The following is a 26,223-nucleotide window of genomic DNA, read 5'->3' as shown; positions in this document are numbered from 1 at the left end:
CACTGTTTATTGCAAGATTTCTTTAACCTTACCATGCCATCCCATAGAGTAGGGAAAAGAGACCTCAAATAGATTGTCATATTTCGTCAAGAGTCTTTTCATAATAGAAGCGAGGCCTAAAAAAGTGTCAAACAAAATAAATTAGTTCAAATAATCCAGCTGTACCTGCAACATCTTAACATGACAAAAGTAAAACCCTGACTGGATTGTTTGTGTAACTCCCCAAATCAAAGAGTTAGATTTGAGACACCCAATTTTAGCAGGGTATCAGTTCCTTTAATTGAGTTAGAGTATAAGGAGTTAAAAGCCAGCTGCATTCACACAAATCATGCTCAGCCTAACTTATGCAATGTTATGAGGATTAGTTGCTTCAGAAAGCAGGCAAGCTGCACAATTCAAACACAAACAAGCTCTTTGATTTATTCAGATATGTGTATGATTGCTGAATTGAACAGAGAGTTATATAAATTCTGCATGGCTCTGGTTACTGGTTGATCAGCTTTGCTCCTTTTCAAATCTAAGGCTCATCAGGAGTAAAAACAGAAAATGCTGGAAATAAACAGGTCAGTTAACCTCTGACCTTTGGCTATGTATTCTCCTGTCCATGATCAATTGATCATCTCCCCCTCCTCCTCACCCAACCCTTTTTCTCTCCATTTTTTCCAACCTTACTGAAATGCCTGTTTATCATTCAGTTTTAAGTTCTCATGAGGGGTAGAAGAACAATATAGCACCTTTCATGTCCTTAGAACATCCACAGCCAATGAATTACAGGAAACTTTCTGGTATCCGGCACTGACTGGACCGAGCTGGTGCCGTCCCATCAAAACTGCCGTAGAAACCAGCGCTAATGTTAAAACATACGGAGCTTCTGAGCTCCGTGTGAAGCAACAAACCCTGTTGCTTAGCAACAGCTTCAAAACAGTCGGTGTAGTTTGCAAGCGTCTCTGTAGCTAAGCAACAGCTTCAGCTAGACCTTGCAGAGCCACGACTGCAGAAAAAAAGCAATGAAAAGAAAAAAAACTTATCTGAACCGACTCCTGAATTTTGCCGGTGGATAGAGCTTTCTGGACATTTAACCTCCGGATAAACGAAAGTTTCCTGTACTTTTGAAATGTAGTCACTGTTGTACTGTAGGCAAACCAGACAGCCAATTTGCATAAAGGAAAGATTCACAAACAGCTGGAGTCATACCTAGCGCAAAGGAAGGTGGTTGTTGGAGGCCAATCGTCTCAGCCCTAGGACACTGCTGCAAGAGTTCCTCAGGGCAGTGTCCTCGGCCCAACCATCTTCAGCTGCTTCATCAGTGACCTTCCCTATAAATACATAAAGTCAGAAGTGAGGATGTTCGCTGAAGATTGCACATCGTTCAGTTCCATTTGCAATTTCTCAGATAATGAAGTAGTCCGTGCCCACGTGCAGCAAGACCTGAACAACATCCAGGTTGGGCTGATAAAGTGGCAAATAACATTCACACAACACAAGTGCCAGGCAATGACCATCTTCAACAAGAGAGAATCTAACCACCTCCCCTTGATATTCAATGGCATTACCATCATTAAATCCCCCACCATCAACATTCTGGGGGGTCACCATTGACATGAAACTCAACTGGACTAGCCACATAAATACTGTGGCTACAAGAGCAGGTCAAGGCTGGGTATTCTGTGTCGACTGACTCACCAAAGCCATTCTACCACCTACAAGGTACATGTCAGGAGTGTGATGGAATACTCTTCACTTGCCTGGATGGGTGCAACTCCAACAGCACTCAAAAAGCTCGACACCATCCAGGACAAAGCAGGCCACTTGATCAGCATCTCATCCACCACCTTAAACATTCACTCCCTCCACCATCAGGGCAACGTGGCTACAAGATGCACTGCAGCAACTCACCAAGGCTTCTTCGACAGCATCTCCCAATCCCGTGTCCTTCTAGGTGGTAGAGGTCACGGGACCACCACCACCTCCAAGTTCCCCTCCAAGTCACGCACCATCCTGACTTGGAAATATATCGCTGTTCCTTCAGCGTCACTGGGTCAAAATCCTGGAACTCCCTCCCTAACAGCACTGTGAGAATACCTTCATCACACGGACTGCAGCGGTTCAAGGCGGCGGCTCACTACCACCTTCTCAAAGGCAACTAGGAATGGGCAATAAATGCTGGTCTTGCCAGCGACGTCCACATCCCGTGAATTAATTTTTAAAAATTGACCAGGTGATCTGTTTTTTTCGCAGTGTTGTTTGAGAAAGGAAAGTTCGCCAGGACACCGGGGGAATTCCTCTGCCCATCTTCAAATAGTGCGGACACAATCATAGTACAGGGAACTTTCGATTTACCGGCACCTAAATAACCGGAAATCTCGGTTAACCGGCAAAATTCAGGAGTAGGTTCAGGTAACTTTTATTACTTGCCTTCCTCCATTTGTTGCTGTGCAAGGGTGTGGCGGCAGCTGTTGCTAAGCTACAGAGACGCTTGCAACTTGTGGCCATTGTTCTGAAGCACAGGGTTTGTTGCTTTATACGGAGCTCTCAGCTCCGTATCTTTTACTATAGCTTTCGGTTATCCGGAATTTTTGATGAACCGGCACCACGTCGGTCCCGTCCGTGCCGGATAAAAAAAAGTTTCCTGTACATCAGGCTTTCATTGGCAATGTGTGAAAGAAGGCATGCCAGGGTGATCAATAGCCAGTATACCCAGATAGCCACTAATAGGGATGTTAAATGTTATTTAGATTTGTATATGCAAGCAAAATAAGCTTTAGCTTAATACTCTAAAAACCAAACATTCTATCTAAATAACATATTAGTTATACCAAAAATAACACCACTACCAGAGGATAAATGAGATCTAATTTATACATGCATATTGCCTCCATTGCAAAATAGATAATGTGCCATAAATGCCCATCATCCCTGTGCTCACTGACCTACATTGGTTCCCAGTCCGGCAAAGCCTCAATTTAAAAAAGACAATCTGTGAATTCTACTGCCAATGTGTGTCTCTTTCTGAGATCTACCAGAAACTTTTCCAACTCTTGGAACTTTTCATCAGAATTGTGAGTCTGATGAAGTAATGCCTTGATTTTTTAATTCTCAACTTGTTTCCAAATCCCTCCATGGTTTCACCCTATCTCTGTAACCTCCTCCAGCCCTACAATCCTCCGAGATATCTGTGCTCCTCAAATTTCGGCCTCTTGTGCATTCCCGATTTTAATCGCTCCATCACTGGCAGCCGTGCCTTCAGCTGCCTAGGCCCGAAGCTCTGGAATTCCCTCTGTAAACCTCCCCGCCTCTCTACCTCTCCTTTAAGACGCGCCTTAAAACCTACCTCTTTGACCAAGCTTTTGGTCACCTGTCCTAATATCTCTATGTGGCTCGATGTCAAATTTTGTTTGATAACACTCCCATGAAGTGCCTTGGGATGTTTTACTACCTTAAAGGCGCTGTTTAATTCCAGGTTGTTGTGAGATTATAAAATGAATCAAGCTTTGTGAGCATTTCTTTTTCTAAGACTGCAATTACTGCTGAAAGACATGAGTGTTAATGCTCATCAGATTTTGTACGGTTCAGCTAAGCTAATTGCTGCCTCCTGTTATTGCAAAGCTATGTCACGGGTCAAGGTGAGACAACAGCTACAAAACCGAACTTGCAAAGACAGCATAAAAGACACCCTTTAAACTAACCAAATATGGGACTATTCACATGAAGAGTGAATGTTCAAAACTCTTGCATCAGCTATGGGTGTCACACTATGATTGGATAAGAAGAGTTAGTTGTACTGGGCACAAAGGAATACAAGAAGACTGTTTAACCTGAGATACATAGATACACAATAGAGAGCATCCTGACGAACTGTATCACAGTATGGTATGGCAGCTGTAGCTACTATGACCGGAAAGCCCTGCAGCGGGTAGTCAAAACTGCCCAACGCATTACCGGCACCCGGCTACCGACCATAGAGCACATATACCAGAAACGCTGTTTACGGAGGTCACGGACCATCATCAAAGACCCTACCCACCCCAGCCACAGTCTGTTCGCCCTCCTGCCATCTGGGAGACGCTACAGATGCATTCGCACCCGTATGACCAGATTTAGGAACAGCTTCTTTCCCAGGGCTGTCATCCTACTGAACTCCACAAATAAACTCTAAAGCCTGCACATCTGCCAATGCACTTTATTATGGTTATGTTAATGTATTACAAGCCAAATGTATGTTGAATGTTTAAATGTCTTAATCTAAATGTACACTCTTGGGAGCCGCAAGCCTACATTTCGTTGTACTGCACTTGTGCACTAACAATGACAATAAAGTTGATTATGATTATGGGGAGGGGGGGGTAGAGATACACTTACAGGAGTGGATCCATGCTGGCCATCTGAGCCTAACAGCCCTCAAGTATCCTAGCCTGAGGAACGGATCAATGCTGGTGAATGCTTAACACCCCTCTCAGCTAAACATAGAAACATAGAAGATAGGAGCAGGAGTAGGCCATTCGGCCCCTCGAGCCTGCTCCACCATTCAATGAGATCATGGCTGATCATCCAAACTCAGTACCCTGTCCCTGCCTTCTCCCCATATCCCTTGATCCCTTTAGCCTTAAGAAATATATCCAACTCCTTCTTTAATATATAGTGCTAGAAGCTAGAAGAACAACGGATTAGAGGAGAACAATGGAGACATCGCACGCTACTCTGTCCAGTGGCTGAACGGGGTAATCTTGTTTGGTGCTGTAAATTACTGTTATGAAATACTAGTCTTTTGGCTGTACTGATTTCTATTGTACTTACCAATAAACACCTACCGTTACCAATATGGAATCAAGTTCGACTCTTTAAGTTTGAGGTGAAACCCTCTTACTGTACATTGTTGTTACAGAAGGAAAGCCCCACGTTTTTATGATGGCCCATGATATAACACATTATACAGCAAACTGCTCTACAATATTTTAAACAAAAATATTCAGTGTTCTTGGCATGGCATTCTATTTAATAATAAAATATATCTTCAGCATGTCTTTTAAAAGAGGCGGTTTAGAAAATACTACTGAGACAATTTTATTATACCTTGTTTACAAGATTTATACAATTACATAAAAGCGATGAATGCAATAGGTTTCTTTACTTCCCTCATCACATTCCATGAGATAACTCTTCGCAAGGCTGGAGTGAACCCACCAAGTGGCTCCTCTTGAGTTGGCCCTATGCTCAGTGCTTCATCCTAAAGATCTGACTGAAATCAGGAACTCATTCCAGAGGTAATTGAGCACAAGCATACATCCTACAACTCTCATCACTGGACCACCTTCATTTAAAAAAAAATCCAGAATTCAGCTGTTTCCATGGTCAGTTAGCTGGAGAGATCCCCATCTACCCCCAAAAAAAGTCTTGCAGCCAATGCTTCACTGTCATGGCACTGGGTGGGCACCATTATGACAGGGGTAGGAAGTACACAGCAAATGCTTTACACTATGAAGGAATTAATTAAGTTATATACTTTGGTCACCCATGCCTTTGTGACTTAATTAGCTTCATATATTTATTTTGCTCTCCATGATAAGACAATACATTACAAAATATTCCAAACCAAGTTAAAGAAAGAAATTTTGGCTCCAAGCATCACAGGAAAGGCACTAGTTATATGATAAACTGCTTTAACCACTCTCTTGTCTTATGAGGAACTCTTATTTAAGAGGGATGAGATACTTTATATATACATAATAGAAATATTTTCTTACTGTCCCTTTCTTTATCAGACAAGTCTTGTAAACGAAGTACGTGTCTTCTTGGAAGAAGTAAAGTCTGAAAAGGCCACATAGCCCAGTATGGAACGACGACCAACCAATCTTCATTTTCAACCACTATTCGTTCCTTCAAAGCCAAAAAACCATTAAAAAGGCATTAAAGACTATTTACTGCACTCAAACCACATAATTACAATTGGGCAGTTATAGTCCCATCATAGCTTACTAACTTTCACTGGGGACATTAAAGAAGCAGAATTACATCCATGTGGGCATCTTTCCAGTCTTCAAATTTAAAGGAGATTCAGCTTCTAGTGCGGTGCCATTAACCCTTGCATCACCTGCATAATATTTTGCTACGGTTGGGTATAAAGCAAAAAGAGAAGTAAACAGGACTTTTTTTTTAAAGCAACAAGTCATTTACTCCCCTTTAGGTTTATCGAATACTATGCATCGCATCCCAGGCAAAAGCAAGTCAGGTCTGGATTTCTCCTAAACAAGTTTATTAATTACTGTCCAAGATCTTGGCCTTCAGGCTAGACCTAAACAACCCCCGAGGAGAATGGGCTTTGGTAATGCATTAAGGTCATATATAAATGCAAGTTGTTGTTCATACAAAAAGCATATTTTCCCTTTCTCCCATAGCATGTGTACAGAGATAAGTGGAACATCCTGCAAACAACAGAATTGGGAAAAGCATCTAAAAACAAATAATGAATGCCATTCCTCCTCATCCCCTCTTCTAGTACTGGAACCTTGAGAAACAAATTATGAAATTCCTCTGGGTGGGTAAAAAGCCACAAACAGCCTAAAATGGTTTTAATTTTGTAAACGGCGGGGGGAGAAACATCTTGAAGCACAATCCAAGCACGATAACAAGCTCTCTCAGGAGAATTTTTTTTTTGTAATGTGGCCTCTCAAGTTGTTCACAGGTGTACAAGTCAACACATTCCATGTTCCCCAAATCTGATATTCCAGATAAATTAGGGAAGTGGACTGCAATGCTACTCTAAAGTACAAAACTCTCTCTCTTGAGCGAGCGAGCCAGGGGGTCAACCCCAATCCAGGAAAATAACATGTTCCTATCTAATAACCCTTAACCATTTAGCATTCCAATTTTAATTTTGTTCTTAAATTTGACTCAACAACATCAATTTGTATTTATTGTATTTTAAGGCAGTAAAATGTTCCAAGGTGCTTCACAGAATCATTAGCAAACAAAATTTGACGCCGAGCCACATAAGGAGATATTAGGGCAGTAGGTTTTAAGGAGTGTCTTAAAGGAGGAAAGAGAGGTAGACAGGCAGAGAGGTTTAGGGAGGGAATTCCAGAGCTTAAGGCCTTGGCAGCTGAAGGCACGGCCGCCACTGATGATGCAATTAAAATCGGGAATGCTCAAGATGCCAGAATTAGAGGAGCGCAGATATCTTGGAAGGTTGTAGGGCTGAAGGAGATTACAGAGCTAGGGAGGGGCGAGGCCATGGAAGGATTTGAAAACAAGGATGAGAATTTTAAAATCGAGGTGTTGCTTAACCGGGAGCCAATGTAGGGTGGTGAGCACAGAGGTGATGGGTGAATGGGACTTGGTGCGAGTTAGGACACGGGCAGCCGAGTTTTGGATGACCTCAAGTTTACGGAGGGTAGAATGAGAGAGGCCGGCCAGGAGTGCGTTGGTTTAGTCAAGTCTAGAGGTAATGAAGGCATGAGTGAGGGTTTCAGCAACAGCTGAGGCACTGGCAGATTCAGGCGATGTTATGGAAGTGGAAATAGGCGGTCTTAGTGATGGCATGGATATGTGGTTGGAAGCTCATCTCGGGGTCAAATATGACACCAAGGTTTCGAACAGTCTGGTTCAGCCTCAGACAGTTGCGAGAAAGAGGGATAGAGTTGTTGGCTAGGGAATTGTGCTTGTGGCGGGGACCGAAGACAATGGCTTCGGACTTCCCCAATATTTAGGTGGAGGAAATTTCTGCTTATTCAGTACTGGATGTCGGACAAGCAGTCTGACAATTTAGAGACAGTGGAGGGGTTGAGAGAAGTGGTGGTGAGGTAGAACTGGGTGTCGTCCGCATACATGTGGAAACAGACACTGCGTTTTCAGATGGGATTGGGGGCAAGGTACTGACTTGGATAAAGAACTGGTTGGCAGACAGGAGGCAAAGAGTTGGAATAAACGGCTCTTTTTCCGAGTGGCAGGCAGTGACTAGTGGGGTACCGCAGGGATCGGTCCTAGGACCCCAGCTATTCAAATATATATAAATGATCTAGACGAGGGAACTAGATGTAATGGCCTAGAAATTCAGTAAGGCCCCGCCAGCTCGCTTGCGCCCAAAAGTTAGCGCTGCGCGCGGAGTCAGTTGCGACCGTCAGAAATTCAGTTTTTGCACCCCAAGTCGGAACCGGGCGCTATTCCAGAGTGTGCCCGCCCCCGCTTGGGGCGCTGAAACTGAATTTCAGCGCTGTAGGTGCCGCTGCGCCACCCGCTGCAGAGCAGCAGGCTGCGGTACTGCAGGCCTCCTCCTTCTCTTAAGGGGGAGGTGCCTGCAACGGGGAGATCGCCGCTTGATAGTGCCAGCAAATGAGCCCGGCACCACGGAGAAGTGCCGGGCTCGCGGAAAGCAGCCGGCAATGCCGCGGGGGGGGTGGAGGAGGCCGGGGAAGGAGGTGCGGGCAGGCGGCCGACCTCCGCCTTAACTAGCGCCACTAAGGCTGCAGGACGGCCACGGTTGCAGAACGTTGTTTGCGGCCGCAACTAAATATGGGGGTCGGGCCGGTATCGGGGCAGAACCGGGGCACTGCGCACACCGATGACGTCATCGGTGCCGGTGCAGCGCTACCGGCTACCGCCGCCATTACCGCTGCGCTGAATATCAGCGCAAACTCCTCTATTGGCGCAGAAGCCCTCTTTGGGCGGTAACTGGGCGCAAAGCTGGCGGGGCCTTACTGAATTTCTAGCCCAATATCTCCAAGTTTGCAGACGACACAAAGCTGGGTGGGCATGTGTGCTGTGAGGAGGATGCAGAGAAACTCCAGTATGATTTGGACAGGTTGGGTGATTGGGCAGAAGCATGGCAGATGCAGTATAATGTGGATAAATGCGAGGTTATCCACTTTGGTGGCAAAAACAGGAAGGCAGATTATTATCTGAACGGCAATAGATTGGGAGAAAGGGAAGTGCAACAAGACCTGGGTGTCCTTGTGCACCAGTCGCTGAAGGTAAGCATGCAGGTGCAACAGGCGGTTAAGAAGGCAAATGGTATGTTGGCCTTCGTAGCGAGTGGGTTCGAGTACAAGAACAAGGATGTCTTGCTGCAGTTGTACAGGGCCTTGGAGGGACCACACTTTGAGTATTGTGTGCAGTTTTGGTCGCCTTATCTGAGGAAGGATGTTCTTGCCATGGAGGGAGTGCAGCGAAGATTCACCAGACTGATACCTGGGATGGCAGGAATGATGTATGAGGAGAGATTGGGTTGATTGGGCTTATACTCGCTGGAGTTTAGAAGAATGAGAGGGGATCTCATTGAAACTTATAAAATTCTAACAGGACTAGACAGACTAGATGCAGAAAGGATGTTCCCGATGGCCAGGGAGTCCAGAACCAGAGGTTACAGTCTAAGGATAAGGGGAAAGCCATTTAGGACAGAGATGAGGAGGAATTTCTTCACCCAGAGTGGTGAACCTGTGGAATTCTCTATCACAGAAGGCAGTGGAGGCCAATTCATTAAATATATTCAAGAAGGAGTTGGATATATTTCTAAGGCTAAAGGGATCAAGGGATATGGGGAGAAGGCAGGGACAGGGTACTGAATTTGGATGATCAGCCATGATCTCATTGAATGGCGGTGCAGGCTCGAGGGGCCGAATGACCTACTCCTGCTCCTATCTTCTATGTAGCTATGTATGATGTCATTGAAGGGCAGCATGTAGATGAGAAATAAGAGGGGGACAAGGATAGATCCTTGGGGGACATCAGAGGCAACGGTGCGAGATCAGGAAGAGAAACCATTGCAGGTGTTTCTCTGGTTAGAACTGGATAGGTAAGAATGGAACCAGGCGAGTGCAGTCCCAACCAGCTGGATGACAGAAAAGAATTTTAAAATCGAGGCGTAGCTTCATCTGACTCACAATTCTGATGAAAAGTTCCAAGAGTTGAAAAAGTGTCCGATAGATCTCAGAAAGAGACACACATTGACAGCAGAATTCACAGATTGTTTTTGCAGCAGGGAGAACTTATTACACTTGGGACCCAAGAGACAGGCAATCTTTCAGTTGCTTGTTCTAGATTGAAACCTGGATCTCCAGCAGTGATTGGCATTCTCAGTGATAGAGGCAGTTGCATCAGCTCAACAAGGTCACTTTATCCCTGGGCTATTTGGTGTCTTAAGAGAGCTTGACAATGATCAATTTTTGGAACTCAGCTCAATTAATAAAAATGACTATTTGAATAAAAATCGGTTTGGTCAAAGAATACACACATTTTCTACCATGTAATATACACATACATACATACATGTGTAACGACTACCTCTCAGGCACCAGTGCAATATATTTTTTTAAATAACTGCTCACAGTACATATATATGATCAGTAAAAATGCTACATAAAAATCATGGATCAAATTAATAATTATGGTTGCAGAGCACAACAAAAAGCATAATTTGTCCCCTGTGCCCTCACCGAAAACATTTAACACCCAAGGAAATGGCCGAGCAATTAAGCAAATACTTTGGTTCTGTCTTCACGGAAGAGGACACAAATAACTTCCCAGAAATGCTAGGGAACCAAGGGTCTAGTGAGAAGGAGGAATTAAAGGAAATTCGTATTAGTAAAAAAAAAAGTGCTGGAGAAATTAATGGGACTGAAAGCTGATAAATCCCATGGGCCTGATAATCTGCATCCCAGAGTACTAAAACAGGTAGCTATGGAAATAGTGGATGCCATCTTCCAAAATTCTATAGATTATGGAACAGTTCCTGCAGATTGGAGGGTGGCAAATGTAACCCCACTATTTAAAAAAGGAGGGAGAGAGAAAACAGGGAACTACAGACCAGTTAGCCTAACATCAGTAGTAGGGGAAATGCTAGAGTCTATTATAAAGGATGTGATAACAGGACACTTAGAAAATATCAATGGGATTAGACAAAGTCAGCATGGATTTATGAAAGGGAAACCGTGTTTGACAAACCTACTGGAGATTTTGAGGATGTAACTGGTAGAATAGATAAGGGAGAACCAGTGGATGGTGTATTTGGATCAGAAGGTCTTTGATAAAGTCCCACATAAGAGGTTAGTGTGCAAAATTAAAGCACATGGGATTGTGGGTGATATACTGGCATGGACTGAAAATTGGTTAACAGACAGGAAACAGAGAGTAGGAATAAATGGGTCTTTTTCAGGGTGGCAGGCGGTGACTAGTGGGGTATCACAGGGATCTGTGCTTGGGCCCCAGCTATTCACAATATATATCAATGGTTTGGATGAGGGAACCAAATGTAGTATTTCCAAGTGTGCTGACAACACGAAATTAGGTGGGATTGTGAGTTGTGAGGAGGATGCAAAGAGGCTTCAAGGCGATTTAGACAAATTGAGTGAGTGGGCAAATACATGGCAGATGCAGTATAACATGGATAAATGTGAAGTTATCCACTTCGGTAGGAAAAACAGAAAGGTAGAATATTAGTTAAATGGTGCTAGATTGGGAAATGCTGATGTACAAAGGGACCTGGGTGTCCTTGTACACCAGTCACTGAAAGCAAACATGCAGGTGCAACAAGCAATTAGGAAGGCAAATGGTATGTTGGCCTTCATTGCAAGAGGATTTGAGTACAGGAGCAAAGATGTCTTACTACAGTTATACAGGGCCTTGGTTAGACCACACCTGGAGAACTGTGTGCAGTTTTGGTCTCCTTACCCAAGAAAGGATATACAGGAAACTTTGTTATATCCGGCACCGACGGGACCGAGCTGTTGCCGATCTATCAAAACTGCCGGACATACAAAGTTAATGTTGAAGCATACGGAGGTTTTCATCTCCGTATCTGACAACAAACACTGTTGCTTAGCAACAGCTTGTAAACAGTCGGCCCGTACCTTGGAAGCGTCTCTGTAGCTTAGCAACAGCTTCAGAGAGACTTTCCAGAGCCCGACTGTTGAAAACAAAGCCACGAGAAGAAAAAAAACCTAACAAAACGGCTCCTGATTTCTGCCAGTAGATCGAGCTTTCCGGACATATAACCTCCAGATAAACCAAAGTTTCCTGTACTTGCCATAGAGGGAGTGCAGTGAAGGTTCACCAGACTGATTCCTGGGATGGCAGGACTGTTGTATGAGGAGAAATTGGGTCAACTAGGCCTGTATTCACTAGAGTTTAGAAGAATGAGAGGGGAATTCATTGAAACGTATAAAATTCTGACAGGGCTAGACAGACTGGATGCAGGGAGGATGTTTCCCCTGGCTGGGGTCTAGAACGAGGTGTCACAGTCTCAGGATACAGGGTAGGATATTTAGGACTGAGATGAGGAAAATGTCTTCACTTAGAGGGTGGTGAACCTGTGGAATTCTCTACTACAAGTCACTGAATATGTTTAAGAAGGAGATAGATAGATTTCTAGACACAAAAAGCATCAAGGGATATGGGGAGAGAGCAGGAATATGGTATTGAGATAGAGGATCAGCCATGATCATATTGAATGGCGGAGCAGGCTCGAAGGGCCGAATGGCCTACTCCTGCTCCTATTTTTCTATGTTTTTATGTTTCTAGTCCCATAATACATGTAGCAAGACCGTGCTGCTATATCTAAATCATTAAGGCCTTAAAAAGACATTCGATCAAAACACCCCACAGTAAACCATATTTATATTTCAGCAAGTTTCTAGTGCTCAGAATTATAAAGATATATGGAATTAAAGAACTACATTAATCAAACATCTCTAAATTCACAACAATTTATATTTGTATGTGGGGGAAGGGGATACAGTATCCTGCAAATAGGCCAACTTAACAGACATCCAGGCACTTTCAGTAAACAGATTTTTTTTTACAAAATCCCATTTTAAATCACTGTGAATTTCACTGACTGTAGCAAGCTATTAAAACATGCCTGCACCCAGAGTGTTGACTACCTACACCAATAAACTACAAGCTATGGAGATGTCACAACAAATCTTCACCACATGATAATCAGGTACAAGAATAGTTAATGAACACAAGCTGGCTTTGAAGGTTTGTCAATTAAACAAGATGATGGTAAGCTGAGGAGGGGGAAATTATCAATCGTCCTAAAAAAACAAGAAAAAAACAGGAAGATGCAAACAGCATGTTACGTTGCTGCTGGCAAGAAATCCGTCAACATTATTAAAATGGTGGAAGGAAGGCATCAGCTGTACTATTTCAAACAGAACCACTGATGATGGTTCCCACAGTTTAAAATCAAGAACCTAAATACGACTCAGTAAGATAAGAGATCAAAAGTAGAAAACAGTCTGCATGCATTCATTGTCAGTAGATTTGGTATTTTCCAGCATCTTAGGGTCAAGTAGGCTGACTTGCAACAGCTTTTGTTTCTCATCTCGATGTACATTCTTTGGTAGCTTCTGACAACTTAAAGACCACTACACATTTCACAGAAATGTGATAAAACACAAATTCTTCTGTTCTGAAGACTAACTTTACTCTTTGTCATTGCTTACTGAGATGAGGGATACCAGTGCTGGCGGACAGAATATTTATTGACTTATGATGACCAATGTCAGCACCAAGCAATTCCAGACTAGGTATATCATGGATGCAGTTAGCTGCAGGGCTTTTCAAATTAGCACACTCCCTTAGTTTGGTCAACATCTGAAAGAGACAATATGAAATTCTCTTTACACTTCCCTTCCTCAACAGCACAACTTCACCACTCACTATAGAGGATGATCTCACTACCTGAATCATTCTTAAGCCTCTCTGAGCGATACTGCCGAGAAATATTAACTTATAGACTTAAAAAACAGAAAATGCTGGGTATGCAAAACTGGTCAATCAGCATCTATCACTACTTGCGCTTATCCAGCTCTTTTCATGTCAAAGCATGTTAAAGTGCTTTACACAATTAATTACATTTGGAATGCAGCGATTGTTATGAAGCCAGCTGAAAGTTCTGTTCATGGGCCCCACCCGAAACATCTCTATCAGATGCTAAACAAACTGAACTGTAGTTTCAGTTACACGTATAATTTTATATGCGCCCTACAATTAAGTGACACAGGATGGAATCTACTTCCTTCCGCTAAACTGATTGGGCCAGAAAAGTAACAGCGGGTTTAATGCGCTCGCTATTATTAGTGTGCAAATCGTCCTGCACTTTGTGGCGAGGAAGAGATACGCTACAAGTTGCTGGACATTAGCCTCGCGAAAACAGGAGCTCGCTCTCAACCTCCCCAGTGAGTTAAGAAATTGCTGCATTTACACATTAATTATCAATTAAACTCACCACAGAAAGTTAGGGCTGGTACTTAACAGTGTAAGGACCCTTTTAATGATGAGATTTATATTCCTGCAATGTCACTCAACCTCTCGGCCCAGAAAGAGAACAATTCAAACTGTGGAGTCTCATTCCTGCAGGTAGTAAATTGTTTAAAAAAAAATTCTTACTTTTCCTTTCTGTCTCTTTTTTTCTCTCTCAATCCAATCTTCTCTCTCTTTAGTTCTCTTTTTGAAACTTCTTGAGAGTCTCATTAGCATACATTGAAATGTAAAATCCAGCAGAAATGTTTAAGAAAATGCAATAATAGAAGCTTTTCAATTTTTACGGCTAAAATTCTGATGTCATAAAAATGTATTCAAAGATACAGAAAATACACTGAAGGCCTCAGTGAGGAGAAATAAAATAGTTGTTGAAAAAGAAAAATCACCATAAATGTAATTTGGGTCCTGTTGTGCCTAAGATTTTAGGCGTAGGAACACAGGAACGACCCCTCGTGCCTGTTCCACCATTCAATGAGATCATGGCTGATCTACGACCTAACTCCATATACCCGCCTTTGGGCCATATCTCTTAATACCTTTGGTTAACAAAAATCTATCAATCTCAGATTTAAAATTAACAATTGATCTAGCATCAATTGCCATGTACAGAAGAGAGTTCCATCTTCTACCACACCCTTTGTGTGTAGAAGTGTTTCCTAATTTCACTCCTGAAAGGTCTGGCTCTTATTTTTAAACAATGCCCCCTAGTCCTAGAATCCCCAACCAGCGGAAATAGTTTCTCTCTATTTACCCTATCTGTTACCCTTAATATCTTGAAAACTTCAATCAGGTCACCCCTTAACCTGCTGAGTTCTAGGGAATACAACCCTAATTGGTGTAAATATAGAATATTTGCTTGAGCTGTACTTCTGCATGGGGGAGGAGCTATGTTAATGAGCAGCTGAGGGGTTCCGCCAAATCGACGTAAAACATCGAGGAAATTTAAGCGTAGTGTAAAAATCAGACACAAGTCATTTACACCCAAATTTCCTCGGTGTTTTGCGCCAAAAATCGGCATTTCACCGTACTCTCCATTGTTTCAGCGTCAGGAAATTCCAGGCCACTCTATCTGTCTGAATTTCAACAGCTTGGTTTGGAGATACCCAGATGACCAAAAATGAAAACTAGTTTCTTGAACAGATGCAGGACATAAGCTCTTTGAACACTAACTTTTATAGATTTCATAACTGTATCCTTATTTGAACACAAATACATGGGAGAAATCATTTTCTGCACCTTTCTGAATGATAGATAGCTGAAGTAGAAAAAGGTATACACTTTGAAAGACCATTGACAAATTACATTTTCTTAAATAAATTGCAACCTTGCTTAATGTTTGACTTTGTTGTTGAAATACTAGAGCTCTTTTCAAAAGGAAATAAAATATCCTAAAGGCAGCCCCACTTGCTGGTGAAATGTGTGCCTTCAGCTTCTTACAGTCAGAAGACTAGATGATGCTGAATGATCCAAGGTTGCCTTCGTACGTTTTTCACTCTGTCCATACTAACAGGGCCACTGCCATGAACAACATGCACCGAGTCTCTATTTTGTTATCATAACTATGTTATTTCTTCTACAGAAAACAATCTAAACGAGTGGATCGGATGAATGCATTACATCCATGCCAGCTGGTTCGGAGAGAAGACCATTATCCAATTACAGAAGTAATCTGTCCATTCCAATTAGTAATTGATTTCTGATTGAGCACAGGCCTGTAATAGACCAGCACTTTGGGTAGTAAATCTGGACTTCACATCAGTTAGTAACTAATTTATTGTGAAGGAAGTTAGGGTCAAACTAGTGCCAAATAATTGATCAATGTAGCACTGGTATAGAAACAGTTTCTTTTTAAGAAGGAAGGACACTGTCTACACACAATTGAATGCCCAAATTAACAGAAATCATCTCGGATCTGCAGAACCATAACACAGAATAAAAATCAGCATCTTTCAGAGAGGGGAGGAAAAACAGGGAAAAAAGAGCGGATTCCCCTCAGAGCAAGCTCTCTGTCCCAGTCATATCACTGACCGAAGAGCTGAAAGGGAATTGTGGCTTTCACAGAGGAGAATGAGGAAACAGTGTCCCACAAAATCTAGGGGGCAAGTCTGTTATTGTGCGCTTCCTAGTAGCCAGTTATACAGTAAAGTTGACAGAAGATTAAGAACAAGTCACCTGCATGGTGACTCTGAGCAGTTCGGGAGAAACAAAAATGTATTCCTATATACAGTGGGTAAATAAATATTCAGGATTTTTTGAGCATGGACAATTGGGATTTTTTTTTAAAATAGTATAAACAGAATGTAATACAAACAAAAGGCCTGCTACAGAGGATTACATCTGGTCTAAAAGAACACATACAGGGAGGCAACATCTGAAGTAAACCGTGACATTAGCCTACAAAAACTTACGGCATGGTGAGTACAACAATTTACAAGCACAGTTAAATTACTGAGCATAAAAAAAAAATGCCCATTTTCATGGGGTGAAAGCTGCTACTTTACTGGACTCCAGCAACCTCATTATACTATAATATCCATAAGAAATAAAGTGAAGGAACTGTGCACGTAAAGTCACATTTAAAAAAAGACAAAATGCTATTCATTCATAGAATCTATCAAAAAATTAAAAACAACCTTTTTTTGAGACTCCAACTTGGCATACTCCACCAGCATTGGCACTCTGTGGCTGTTGTAATGGTCCCGTTGTGTCTGATCAGCTATTCTTGGCTCATTGGGAAGAAAGGTACTGGCCCACACCTGAAAGATGTAAAAATGCCCCTGTTAAAAACAGCCAATATAAACCAAACAACAAGCTTTAAATAGGTTAGCTTGCAGTAAAGAGATATGAAGACCTAATATAGCCAACTAGTGTCACTTTAAACTTTCATAAAAGTACACTACTGAAAAGCAGATAAGCTTTTCCTATTCATGTACTAGAACAGGATTTGAGCATTCTGAAGAGAAACAAGAACGGATTGGCAATTGTGGTGGCATAGAGCTGTGCCACACCAATATAAGGACTCAGGCTCATGCTGGCAAGTTCCCACATAGTAAATTCCCAATCAGATTAGGACATCAGAGAGACTAATAAGTCACTCTACCACCCTCTTGTGAACCAACTATATTGGCAAAGAAGTGGTACCAGGTTGACTGCCTATCCATTTGGCTATGGAAAGATGCATGGTGTAAGTTTAAAAAACAAAGGCACATTAAAATGGCGGGCGGGGGCAGGGCGGAATAAAACAAATCTTAGAATTAAGAAAGGCTAGAAAGTCCCCCTTAAGAAAAAAACTTATTTGGAAAGCAAAATCCTTTATTAATTTGGTCCTTATTGTATTTTCTTTCATTGTGCTCCAGAACTAGCCGCACCTCTAACCAAGTTGTTCCAGTACAGCTATAACACTGGCATTTATCCGACAATGTGGAAACTGCCCAGGTATGGCCTGTCCACAAAAAGCAGGACAAATCCAATCCGGCCAATTACCGCCCCATCAGTCTACTCTCAATCATCAACAAAGTGATGGAAGGTGTCATCAACAGTGCTATCAAGCGGCACTTACTCACCAATAACCTGCTCACTTATGCCGAGTTTGGGTTCCGCCAAGACCACTCGGTTCACAACCTCATTACAGCCTTGGTTCAAACATGGACAAAGCAGCTGAATTCCAGAGGTGAGGTGAGAGTGACTGCCCTTGACATCAAGGCAGCATTTGACCGAGTGTGGCATCAAGGAGCCCTAGTAAAACTGAAGTCAATGGGAATCGGGGGGGAAAACACTCCACTGGCTGGAGTCATAGCTAGCACAAAGGAAGATGGTTGTGGTGGTTGAAGGTCAATCATCACAGTCCCAGGACATCGCTGCAGGAGTTCCTCAGGGCAGTGTCCTAGGCCCAACCATCTTCAGTTGCTTCATCAAGGACCTTCCCACCAACATAAGGTCAGAAATGGGGGTGTTCGTTGATGACTGCACAGTGTTCAGCGCCATTCACAACTCCTCAGATAATGAAGCAGTCCATGCCCGCATGCAACAAGACCTGGACAAAGTTCAGGCTTGGGCTGATAAGTGACAGATAACATTCGCGCCACACAAGTGCCAGGCAATGACTATCTCCAACAAACGAGAGTCTAACCACCACCCCATGACATTCAATGGCATTACCATCGCCGAATCCCCAACCATCAACATCTTGGGGGTCACCATTGACCAGAAACTTAACTGGACCAGCTACATAAATACTGTGGTAACAAGAGCAGGTCAGAGGCTAGGTATTCTGCGGCGAGTGTCTCACCTCCTGACTCCCCAAAGCCTTTCCACCACCTACAAGACACAAGTAAGGAGTGTGATGGAATATTCTCCACTTGCCTGGATGAGTGCAGCTCCAACAACGCTCAAGAAGCTCGACACCATCCAGAACAAAGCGGCCTGCTTGATTGGCACCACATCTGCCACCTTAAACATTCAATCCCTCCACCACCAGCGTACCGTGGCTGCAGTGTGTACCATCTACAAGATGCACTGCAGCAACTCACCAAGGCTTCTTCGACAGCATCTCCCAAACCCACGATTTCTTCCACCTAGAAGGACAAGGGCAGCAGGCGCATGAGAACACCACCACCTCCAAGTTCCCCTCCAAGTCACGCACCATCCTGACTTAGAAGTATATCGCCGATCATTCGTCGCTGGGTCAAAATCCTGGAACTCCCTACCTAAAAGCACTGTGGGAGTACCTTCACCACACGGACTGCAGCGGTTCAAGAAGGCGGCTCACCACCACCTTCTCAAGGGCAATTAGGGATGGGCAATAAATGCTGGTCTTGCCAGCGATGCCCAGATCCCATAAAAATGAATTTAAAAAAAAATTTACGTTAGAATTTCCTTTGATGAATTCAGTTGCTGTTCTGTAGGTTCTATCCTCAGAAACTTAACACTAAGCCAAAAAAGTTACACGTGGATCTGTTAAATTAAATTAGAGACTTTGAAGAAAGTAATTTCCTATGTATGATGATATCCAGGTGCACTCGAAATCTGTGCCAATATGAATATATCCAGGTGCATTACACATGCACACGATGGATGTGCATTTTATTTCAGAAGACAGAGTAAGTGCCCCCTCACATTCCTGCAACGGGTCACCTGAGGTCTTTCGCACCAGCAGAAAGAGTCAAATTATCACTTGTTTTCTCATGTGGCGGGAAATATATACATTATCACAGTGAAGAACTGTAACTTGTGGGTTGGGGAGCTTTTAAAGGTTTCTTAGCAAGATCACAAGAATGTGATGCATTTCTATTTGTCAGTCTGTGCAGGACAATTTATTTTCCTTTATTCATTTTAATGGGAGAAATGGCATTTCAGACTTGCCTGAGAGCCAATCTGGAGCCACCCAAACCCAGGGAAAAAAAATATTGTCAGCTGGGTACTACTGCATGCTCAGATGGTAAAGAGGTTTCCAGCACTGAGTGGCCCCAGATCAGCAATAGACTGGTCCAAAGCAGTGGCTTCACTGAAATCAATGGCGTCGCTCTGGAATGCATGCTGGCATCACTGGAGACCCAAGTGGACTTCAGAGACTATGAACCAACAAGATCCATAATGACAGGTTGCTGTGAAGCAACAAAAACAAAATTGTTTCAACTAATGTTAATTACAATCAGATGGACATTGGGGAAATACTTTGAACAGAAAGTACTCTTCCAAAATTAGATGTACAGAGGTTCTGTAAATAGTTCACAAAAATAGGTTCATTCAGGGGAGTATTTAAAAAGTTGGTTAAAGTCTCTTCACAGCGGAGCACCCACAGCCAACATAAATCTTAGTTCCATATCTTGTTTGGACCTTTCTTGTACACGTGCTGTTCCCTCTGCATTTTCCAGTTGCTTTTCCCTGTGTTTATACACAAGTAGAAACAACCCAAGAAAAACTGCTTAATTGTTTCCAAAAGAATTACATCCATTTCCACGGTTCTGGTGAAGTGTCCCATCAAACATGAACCCATCTTTCTCTTCCAGAAACTCACTGATGTACTGTTCATTTCCAGCTGTCTTTCTTTTTATTGCTTTAAACACTTTTTGAATTGTTCCAAATATTTATAATCAACCGTTTTTCTCATTTTACTGCTGTTCCTGCTTCTCTTCAATCTTTCCTTCTTCATACTGCCATGTCATTCTTTTGCCCAATTTCCTCTGCATTTTAGTTGTTATCCTCAATATTTTTTGTTGCATCTATTGATTTTTGCACATTTTTTTAGTCCATTTCCTTTTCCTCCTCTTTTATTCTCAGTCCAACTCTCCAAATTATGTCTCAGGCCTGACCACTGCAAGTAATGAAAATGACCACTGAGATTCTCCAATTTTCAAGGAAAATACACCTAACAAACACAGCCACTGCAGCACTTTGGTGGAACATAGGAACAGGAATAGACCATTCGGCCTATGGAGACGAGTCTAAACATCCTCCAGCTAAACACAGGGAAAACCAAAACCATCATCTTCTGCCCTCGCTACTGACGCCATAGGCTTGCCGCCGATTCATAGAATCATAGAATGGTTACAGCACGGAAGGCGGCCATTCGGCCTGTCGAGCCCGTGCCGACTCTCTGCAAGAGCACTTCAGCTAGTCTCACTCCCCCGCCCTTTCCCCGTAGCCCTGCAATTTTTTCTCTTCAGGTACTTTTCCAACTCCCTTTTGAAAGTCGTGATTGAATCTGCCTCTTCCGCCCCTTCAGGCAGTGCATTCCAGATCCTAACCACTCACTGCGTAAAAAAGTTTTTTCTTATGTCGCCTTTGGTTCTTTTGCCAATCACCTTGGGGTCAATATTAACTCAGGTGCAGGGAATTGTCGGATTCCCCGAATTTAGTGTTTCCCACACGAATCTAAATGGGTCTGTGAGATTGATGCAATTTTAACTCAATTGGCCAATTGATTTCCAACGTGTGGGAACCCTTGGCAATTGAGTATTTCCAGTCAGAAAGTCGCAGAATATGACGTCATCATTGCTGCTGCTTTTAAGGTCCACAGCAAGCCTTGCATCTTCTGCAGGCTTCCAAACTTTACCATTAAGATGGCAAGGGAGCCTGCAGGAGCAATGGCCAGTGGGAGGGCAAGAGCTGCCCCAAAATTTGATGAGGCTTCACTCCAGACATTGCTGGATGGTGCTAGGGCCCACAGGGAGGTCCTGTTCCCTTCTTCAGGGAGGAAGAGGCCTCCCAGTCAGACCAAGGCTGTGTGGCTACAGGTGGCTGGGGAAGTTAACTCCTTGGGGCTCACACGGCGCACCTGGATGCAGTGCAGGAAAAGATTCCATGACCTTCATCGCACTGGAAAAGTATGAAGTTTCCATCACCCTCAATCTGATCCCCATTGCCTTTCCTCACCAGCACTCAGCTTTAGCAATCTCTTCCTCCACATCCCACTTGACACTCACATCCATGCACCCTTAGCCATTCCCTCTCTCTCTATGCTCACATTCACCTAACTATTCGACCATGCAGCCCTCACACTCCCTCTCACTCTGATGCTTTGAACACAACTGACAACACACAGGGAGGGCCCTTGGTCTTGCAACCTCACTCCATCTTTGTCTCCTTCTAAGTATCTATGCTATGCAATCTCTACACTCACCCCTTCATTCTCACTCAACCTCCACTTGTCTCGCTCATTGCAGGAAAAGAGAGCTCACAACAGGAGAGAGCGAGCGAGGACAGGAGGAGGGCCACCCTCATGAGCCCAGCTCACCCCCTGGGAGGAAGCCGTCCTGGAGATTGTCGGGGCTGACAGAGATGCGGAAGTTGAGGAAGGACAGACAGGTGCATCCCCGCAAGCTGGTGACAGAATAGTTTTCCATCTCTCTAATTGGCATTGCACGAGTCGCTGATAATGATTCTGAAGCTACATCATATGGACTTATGATCATCTGCAAAATGCAATGTGCATGTAACCTTGGCATCACATCTCTAACTTTTTCCTTGACACCCCCACAGGACCATCGAGAGCCCCCGTCCCCAGTGTGCAGGAGGAAGAGCCTAAGATGCCAGACTTCTCAGAGGAATCTGCAACCTCTGAGGGCGCAGCATCAGCAGACAGCAAAAATAAGCGCACCCAGCACCAGCGCAGACACTCACACCTCGGTGGGACCTTCGGGACATAGAGTTGTCACCTGGTGTATCACAGCTCACCGAGCTATTTGACCAGCATCCTGACAACTGCAAGTAATCCTAAGCCCTCAATGTGAAAGCCCCATTCGCGAAATGACACACGCCAGAACTGCAGCAGTTGCCATCAGAATTTTTATGCAAAACAAACAACTGATGGCATTTTTACAAAATACACATTTCACCCACATGACTACCCTTGTGACTATTTGTGCTTTATTTTCCTCTTACGTGTGCTCCTACGTAGTGGTTCCCCTGTGGCTTCAGCAGATGTGGAGGCCCCTTGCTCACTTTCCTGCTGCTCCTGTCTCGACACCTTTGGCGGGCGTCCTCTGGGGTGGCGAGCCTGTGAGGGCTCGTCAGCAGTCTGCTGCTCCTGCGGCTGTGCAGGAGTTGAGACGTCTATCTCAGTTGGGTGTGGACTCCGGCTGGGCTCTGCAGTGGCATGGAAGTGTGAGTGCTTGGAGAGGAGCCCTCACTTCCTTGAGGTCTGCCACCAACCTCCCTCTCATGGGTAAGGTCCCTCTCAGTGCCTGCAAGTGGCTTGAGAGCACCTTGCTGCACGTCAGGGGGGCCATGGGGACCCGTATCTGCAATGGCAGTCCTACTCAGAAGGACTTCCATGAAGGTCTGGTTTCTCTGTTCAATAGATGCCCATCGCTCCTCAAGAGATGTCATTCTATTCTGAACACTCACCATGTTTTCCATACCCTGGCGACTAACCTCCTCCATGGCCATAGCCCTCCTCTCCCTCTACCGTAGCCATCCTCTCCTCTACCGTAGCCATCCTTACCACGGAGGCAGCAATCATTTCCACGTAGGTAGCCATCCTTTCTGTGTTGATGCGTTCATGCGCCAACGACTCCACAAAGGCTCTGCTCATGTTTGCAATGGACTCCTCCATTCACTCCACACTTGCAGTGACCCTGGAGACAAAACCTACCAGAGACTCCTGCATCTGTTCCTGGAGTTCCAGCACTGCTGATCTTATGGATGGGCCCAGAGGCTGAGGGTCGACATGCAGCTGCGCCGAGCTGGCAGAGACCTGCGCCCTCCGACTAGGATTCTCCACTGCTGTCCCTGTCTCCACAATCTGCTGATGCTCACTTGTGAGCTGTGATACACCAGGTGACAACACTACTCTATCATGGAGGAGGTTAGTCGCCAGGGTATGGAAAACATGGTGAGTGTCTGCGCTGGTGCTGGGTGCGCTCAATTCTGCTGACGCTGCGCCCTCAGAGATTGCAGCTTCCTCTGAGGAGTCTGGATGCTCAGGCTCTTCCTCCTGGCTAGTGGGGACGGGTGGTTGCGATGGTCCTGTGGGGGAGCAAAGGAAAGAGTCAGAGATGTGATGCCAAGGTTACATGCACATTGCATATTGCAGATGATCATAAGTCCATCTGTTAGAGCTTCAGAATCATTATCAGTGACTCATGCAATGTCCATGAGAGAGATGATAAACTATTCTGTCACCAGCTTGCTGTGATGCACCCGTCTGTCCGTCCCCCACTTGCGCATCGTCCTCCACTCCCACAATCTCCAGGACCGCCTCCTCCCAGGGGGTGAGGTGGGCTACTGATGGTGGCCCTCCTCCTGTCCTCGCTCTTTCTCTCTTATTGTGAGCTCTCTTTTCCTGCAATGAGGGAGACAAGTGGAGGTTGAGTGAGAATGAAGGTGTGAGTGTAGAGAATCCATAGCATAGATACTTAGAAGGAGACAAAGATGGAGTGAGGTGGCAAGACCAACCCTGCGTGTTGGCAGATGTTTTCATAGCATCACAGTGATAGGGAATGTGAGGGCTGCATAGTCGAATAGTTAGGTGAATGTGACCATAGAGAGAGAGGGAATGGGTGAGGGTGCATGGATGTCAGTGTCAAGTGGGATGTGGAGGAAGAGATTGTGAAAGCTGAGTGCTGGTGAGGAGAGGCAATGGGGATCAGATTGAGGGTGATGGGAAATTCATACTCACTTTTCCAGTGCGCAGGTCGTGAAATCTCTTCCTGCACTGAAGCCAGGTTCTACGGGTTACTGACAATGAGTTCACCTCCTGGGCCACCTGGATCCACACAGCCTTGGTCTGCTGGGGAGGCTTCTTCCTCCCTGAAGAAGGGAGGAGCACCTCTTTATTTGCTCTTGCTCCCTCCACTAAAGCCTGCAGGGCAACGTCATCGAAGCGGGGTGCAGACCTAGGTCTCTGGCTGGCCATTCTTCCTACAGGTGCCTCTCACTGCAAAGGCCAAAAGGTTGGCAGTCTGCAGAGGAAGCAAGGCTTGTTGCAGACCTTAAATGCAGCAGCAATGATGATGTCATCGGAGGTGACTTTCAGACTGGAAAAACTCATTGGCCATGGGTTCCCACACGTTGGAACTCAATTGGGCAATTAAGTTAAAATCACATCATTCTCCCACATCGATTTAGAATTGGGTGGCTAACACGAAATGCGGATTACACAACCTTAGCCTGCCTCAGTATCAAAATCCAGCCCTATACCTCTATTCATGAAGCCCAGGATCCTGTAAGCTTTTTTAACTCCTTTCTCAACCTGCCCTGCCACCTTCAATGATTTGTGCACATATCACCTTCAATGATTTGTGCACATATACCCCTAGGTTTCTGTTCATGCAGCTCCTTTAGGATTGTACCCTTTAGTTTATATTTCCTCTCCTCATTCTTTCTACCAAAATGTATCACTTCGCACTTTTCTGCGTTAAATTTCATCTGCCACATGTCCGTCCATTCCAACAGCCTGTCTATGTTCTCTTGAAGTATATCACTGTCCTCCTCACTGTTCACTATACTTCCAAGTTTTGTATCATCTGCAAATTTTGAAATTGTGCCATGTACACCCACATCCAAGTCATTAATATATATTAAGAAAAGCAGTGGTCCTAGAACCAATCCCTGGGGAACACCACTGAATACGTTCCTCCAGTTCGAAAAACAACTGTTCACCACTACTCTGTTTCCTGTCACTTAGCCAATTTCGTATCTATGCTGCCACTGTTCCTCCATGGGCTTCAACTTTGCTTGTAAGCCTATTGTGTGGCACTTTTGTCAAATGCCTTTTGGAAATCCATGTACACCACATCAACCACATTGCCCTCATCAACCCTCTCTGTTACCTCATCAAAAAACTCAATCAAGTTGGTTAAACACGATTTGCCTTTAACAAATCCGTGCTGGCTTTCCTTAATTAATCCACACTTGTCCAAGTGACTGTTAATTTTGTCCCTGATTATTGTTTCTAAAAGCTTCCTCACTACCAAGGTTAAACTGACTGGCTTATAGTTGCTGGGATTTATCTTTACACCCTATTTTGAACAAGGCTGTAACATTTGCAATTCTCCAGTCCTCTGGCACCATTTCTAAGGAGGATTGGAAGATTATGGCCAGTACCTCTGCGATTTCTTCCTTCACTTCCCTCAGCATCCTAGGATGCATCCCATCTGGTCCTGGTGACTGATCTACTTTAAAGTACAGCCAGCCTTTCTCGTAACTCCTCTTAATCAATTTTTATCCAATCCAGTATCTACTCTACCTCCTCCTTCAGTATATCTATGGCAGCATCTTCTTCCTTGGTGAAGACAGATGCAAAGTACTCATTTACCACCTCAGCCATACCCTCTGCATTCCATCCCCTTTGCCAACCTCCTTCTCAGACTGAACCAGACTATTTGCAGCCTCAGCATCCTGTGTGACCATGAGTTCAGTTTCTGACCTAATATCCCCATCACAAAGACCCCTACTTCCACAACATTGCCCGTCTCCACCTTACCTTAAGACCATCCAATGCTGAAACTATCATACATGCCTTAG

At 44.1% G+C, this 26,223-nt stretch overlaps 1 protein-coding gene across 2 annotated transcripts in view; it reads right to left on the bottom strand.

Moving 5' to 3' along the window:
- The window catches only part of galt (galactose-1-phosphate uridylyltransferase), an 84,772-nt gene that overhangs the window by 9,936 nt on the left and 48,613 nt on the right, over window positions 1-26,223 (bottom strand). The window contains exons 7-10 of one of the 2 annotated variants that reach the window (XM_085974098.1): window positions 16,890-17,012; window positions 5,742-5,874; window positions 1,195-1,316; window positions 31-116 (exon numbers count right to left, since the gene is read on the bottom strand). In XM_085974098.1, the coding sequence (XP_085830224.1) occupies window positions 1,195-1,316; window positions 5,742-5,874; window positions 16,890-17,012 (378 nt within the window). In that variant the 3' untranslated portion in view covers window positions 31-116. Of the gene's footprint in view, window positions 1-30; window positions 117-1,194; window positions 1,317-5,741; window positions 5,875-16,889; window positions 17,013-26,223 lie in introns of those variants that run through there. The other variant, XM_085974092.1, reaches the window with a different exon arrangement.

Source organism: Somniosus microcephalus, chromosome 2, assembly GCF_052327205.1.
Source record: "Somniosus microcephalus isolate GS21.2 chromosome 2, FLI_Smic_1.0, whole genome shotgun sequence".
Classification (NCBI taxonomy): Eukaryota; Metazoa; Chordata; class Chondrichthyes; order Squaliformes; family Somniosidae; genus Somniosus; species Somniosus microcephalus.
This window is presented reverse-complemented; position numbering and strand designations above follow the sequence as displayed.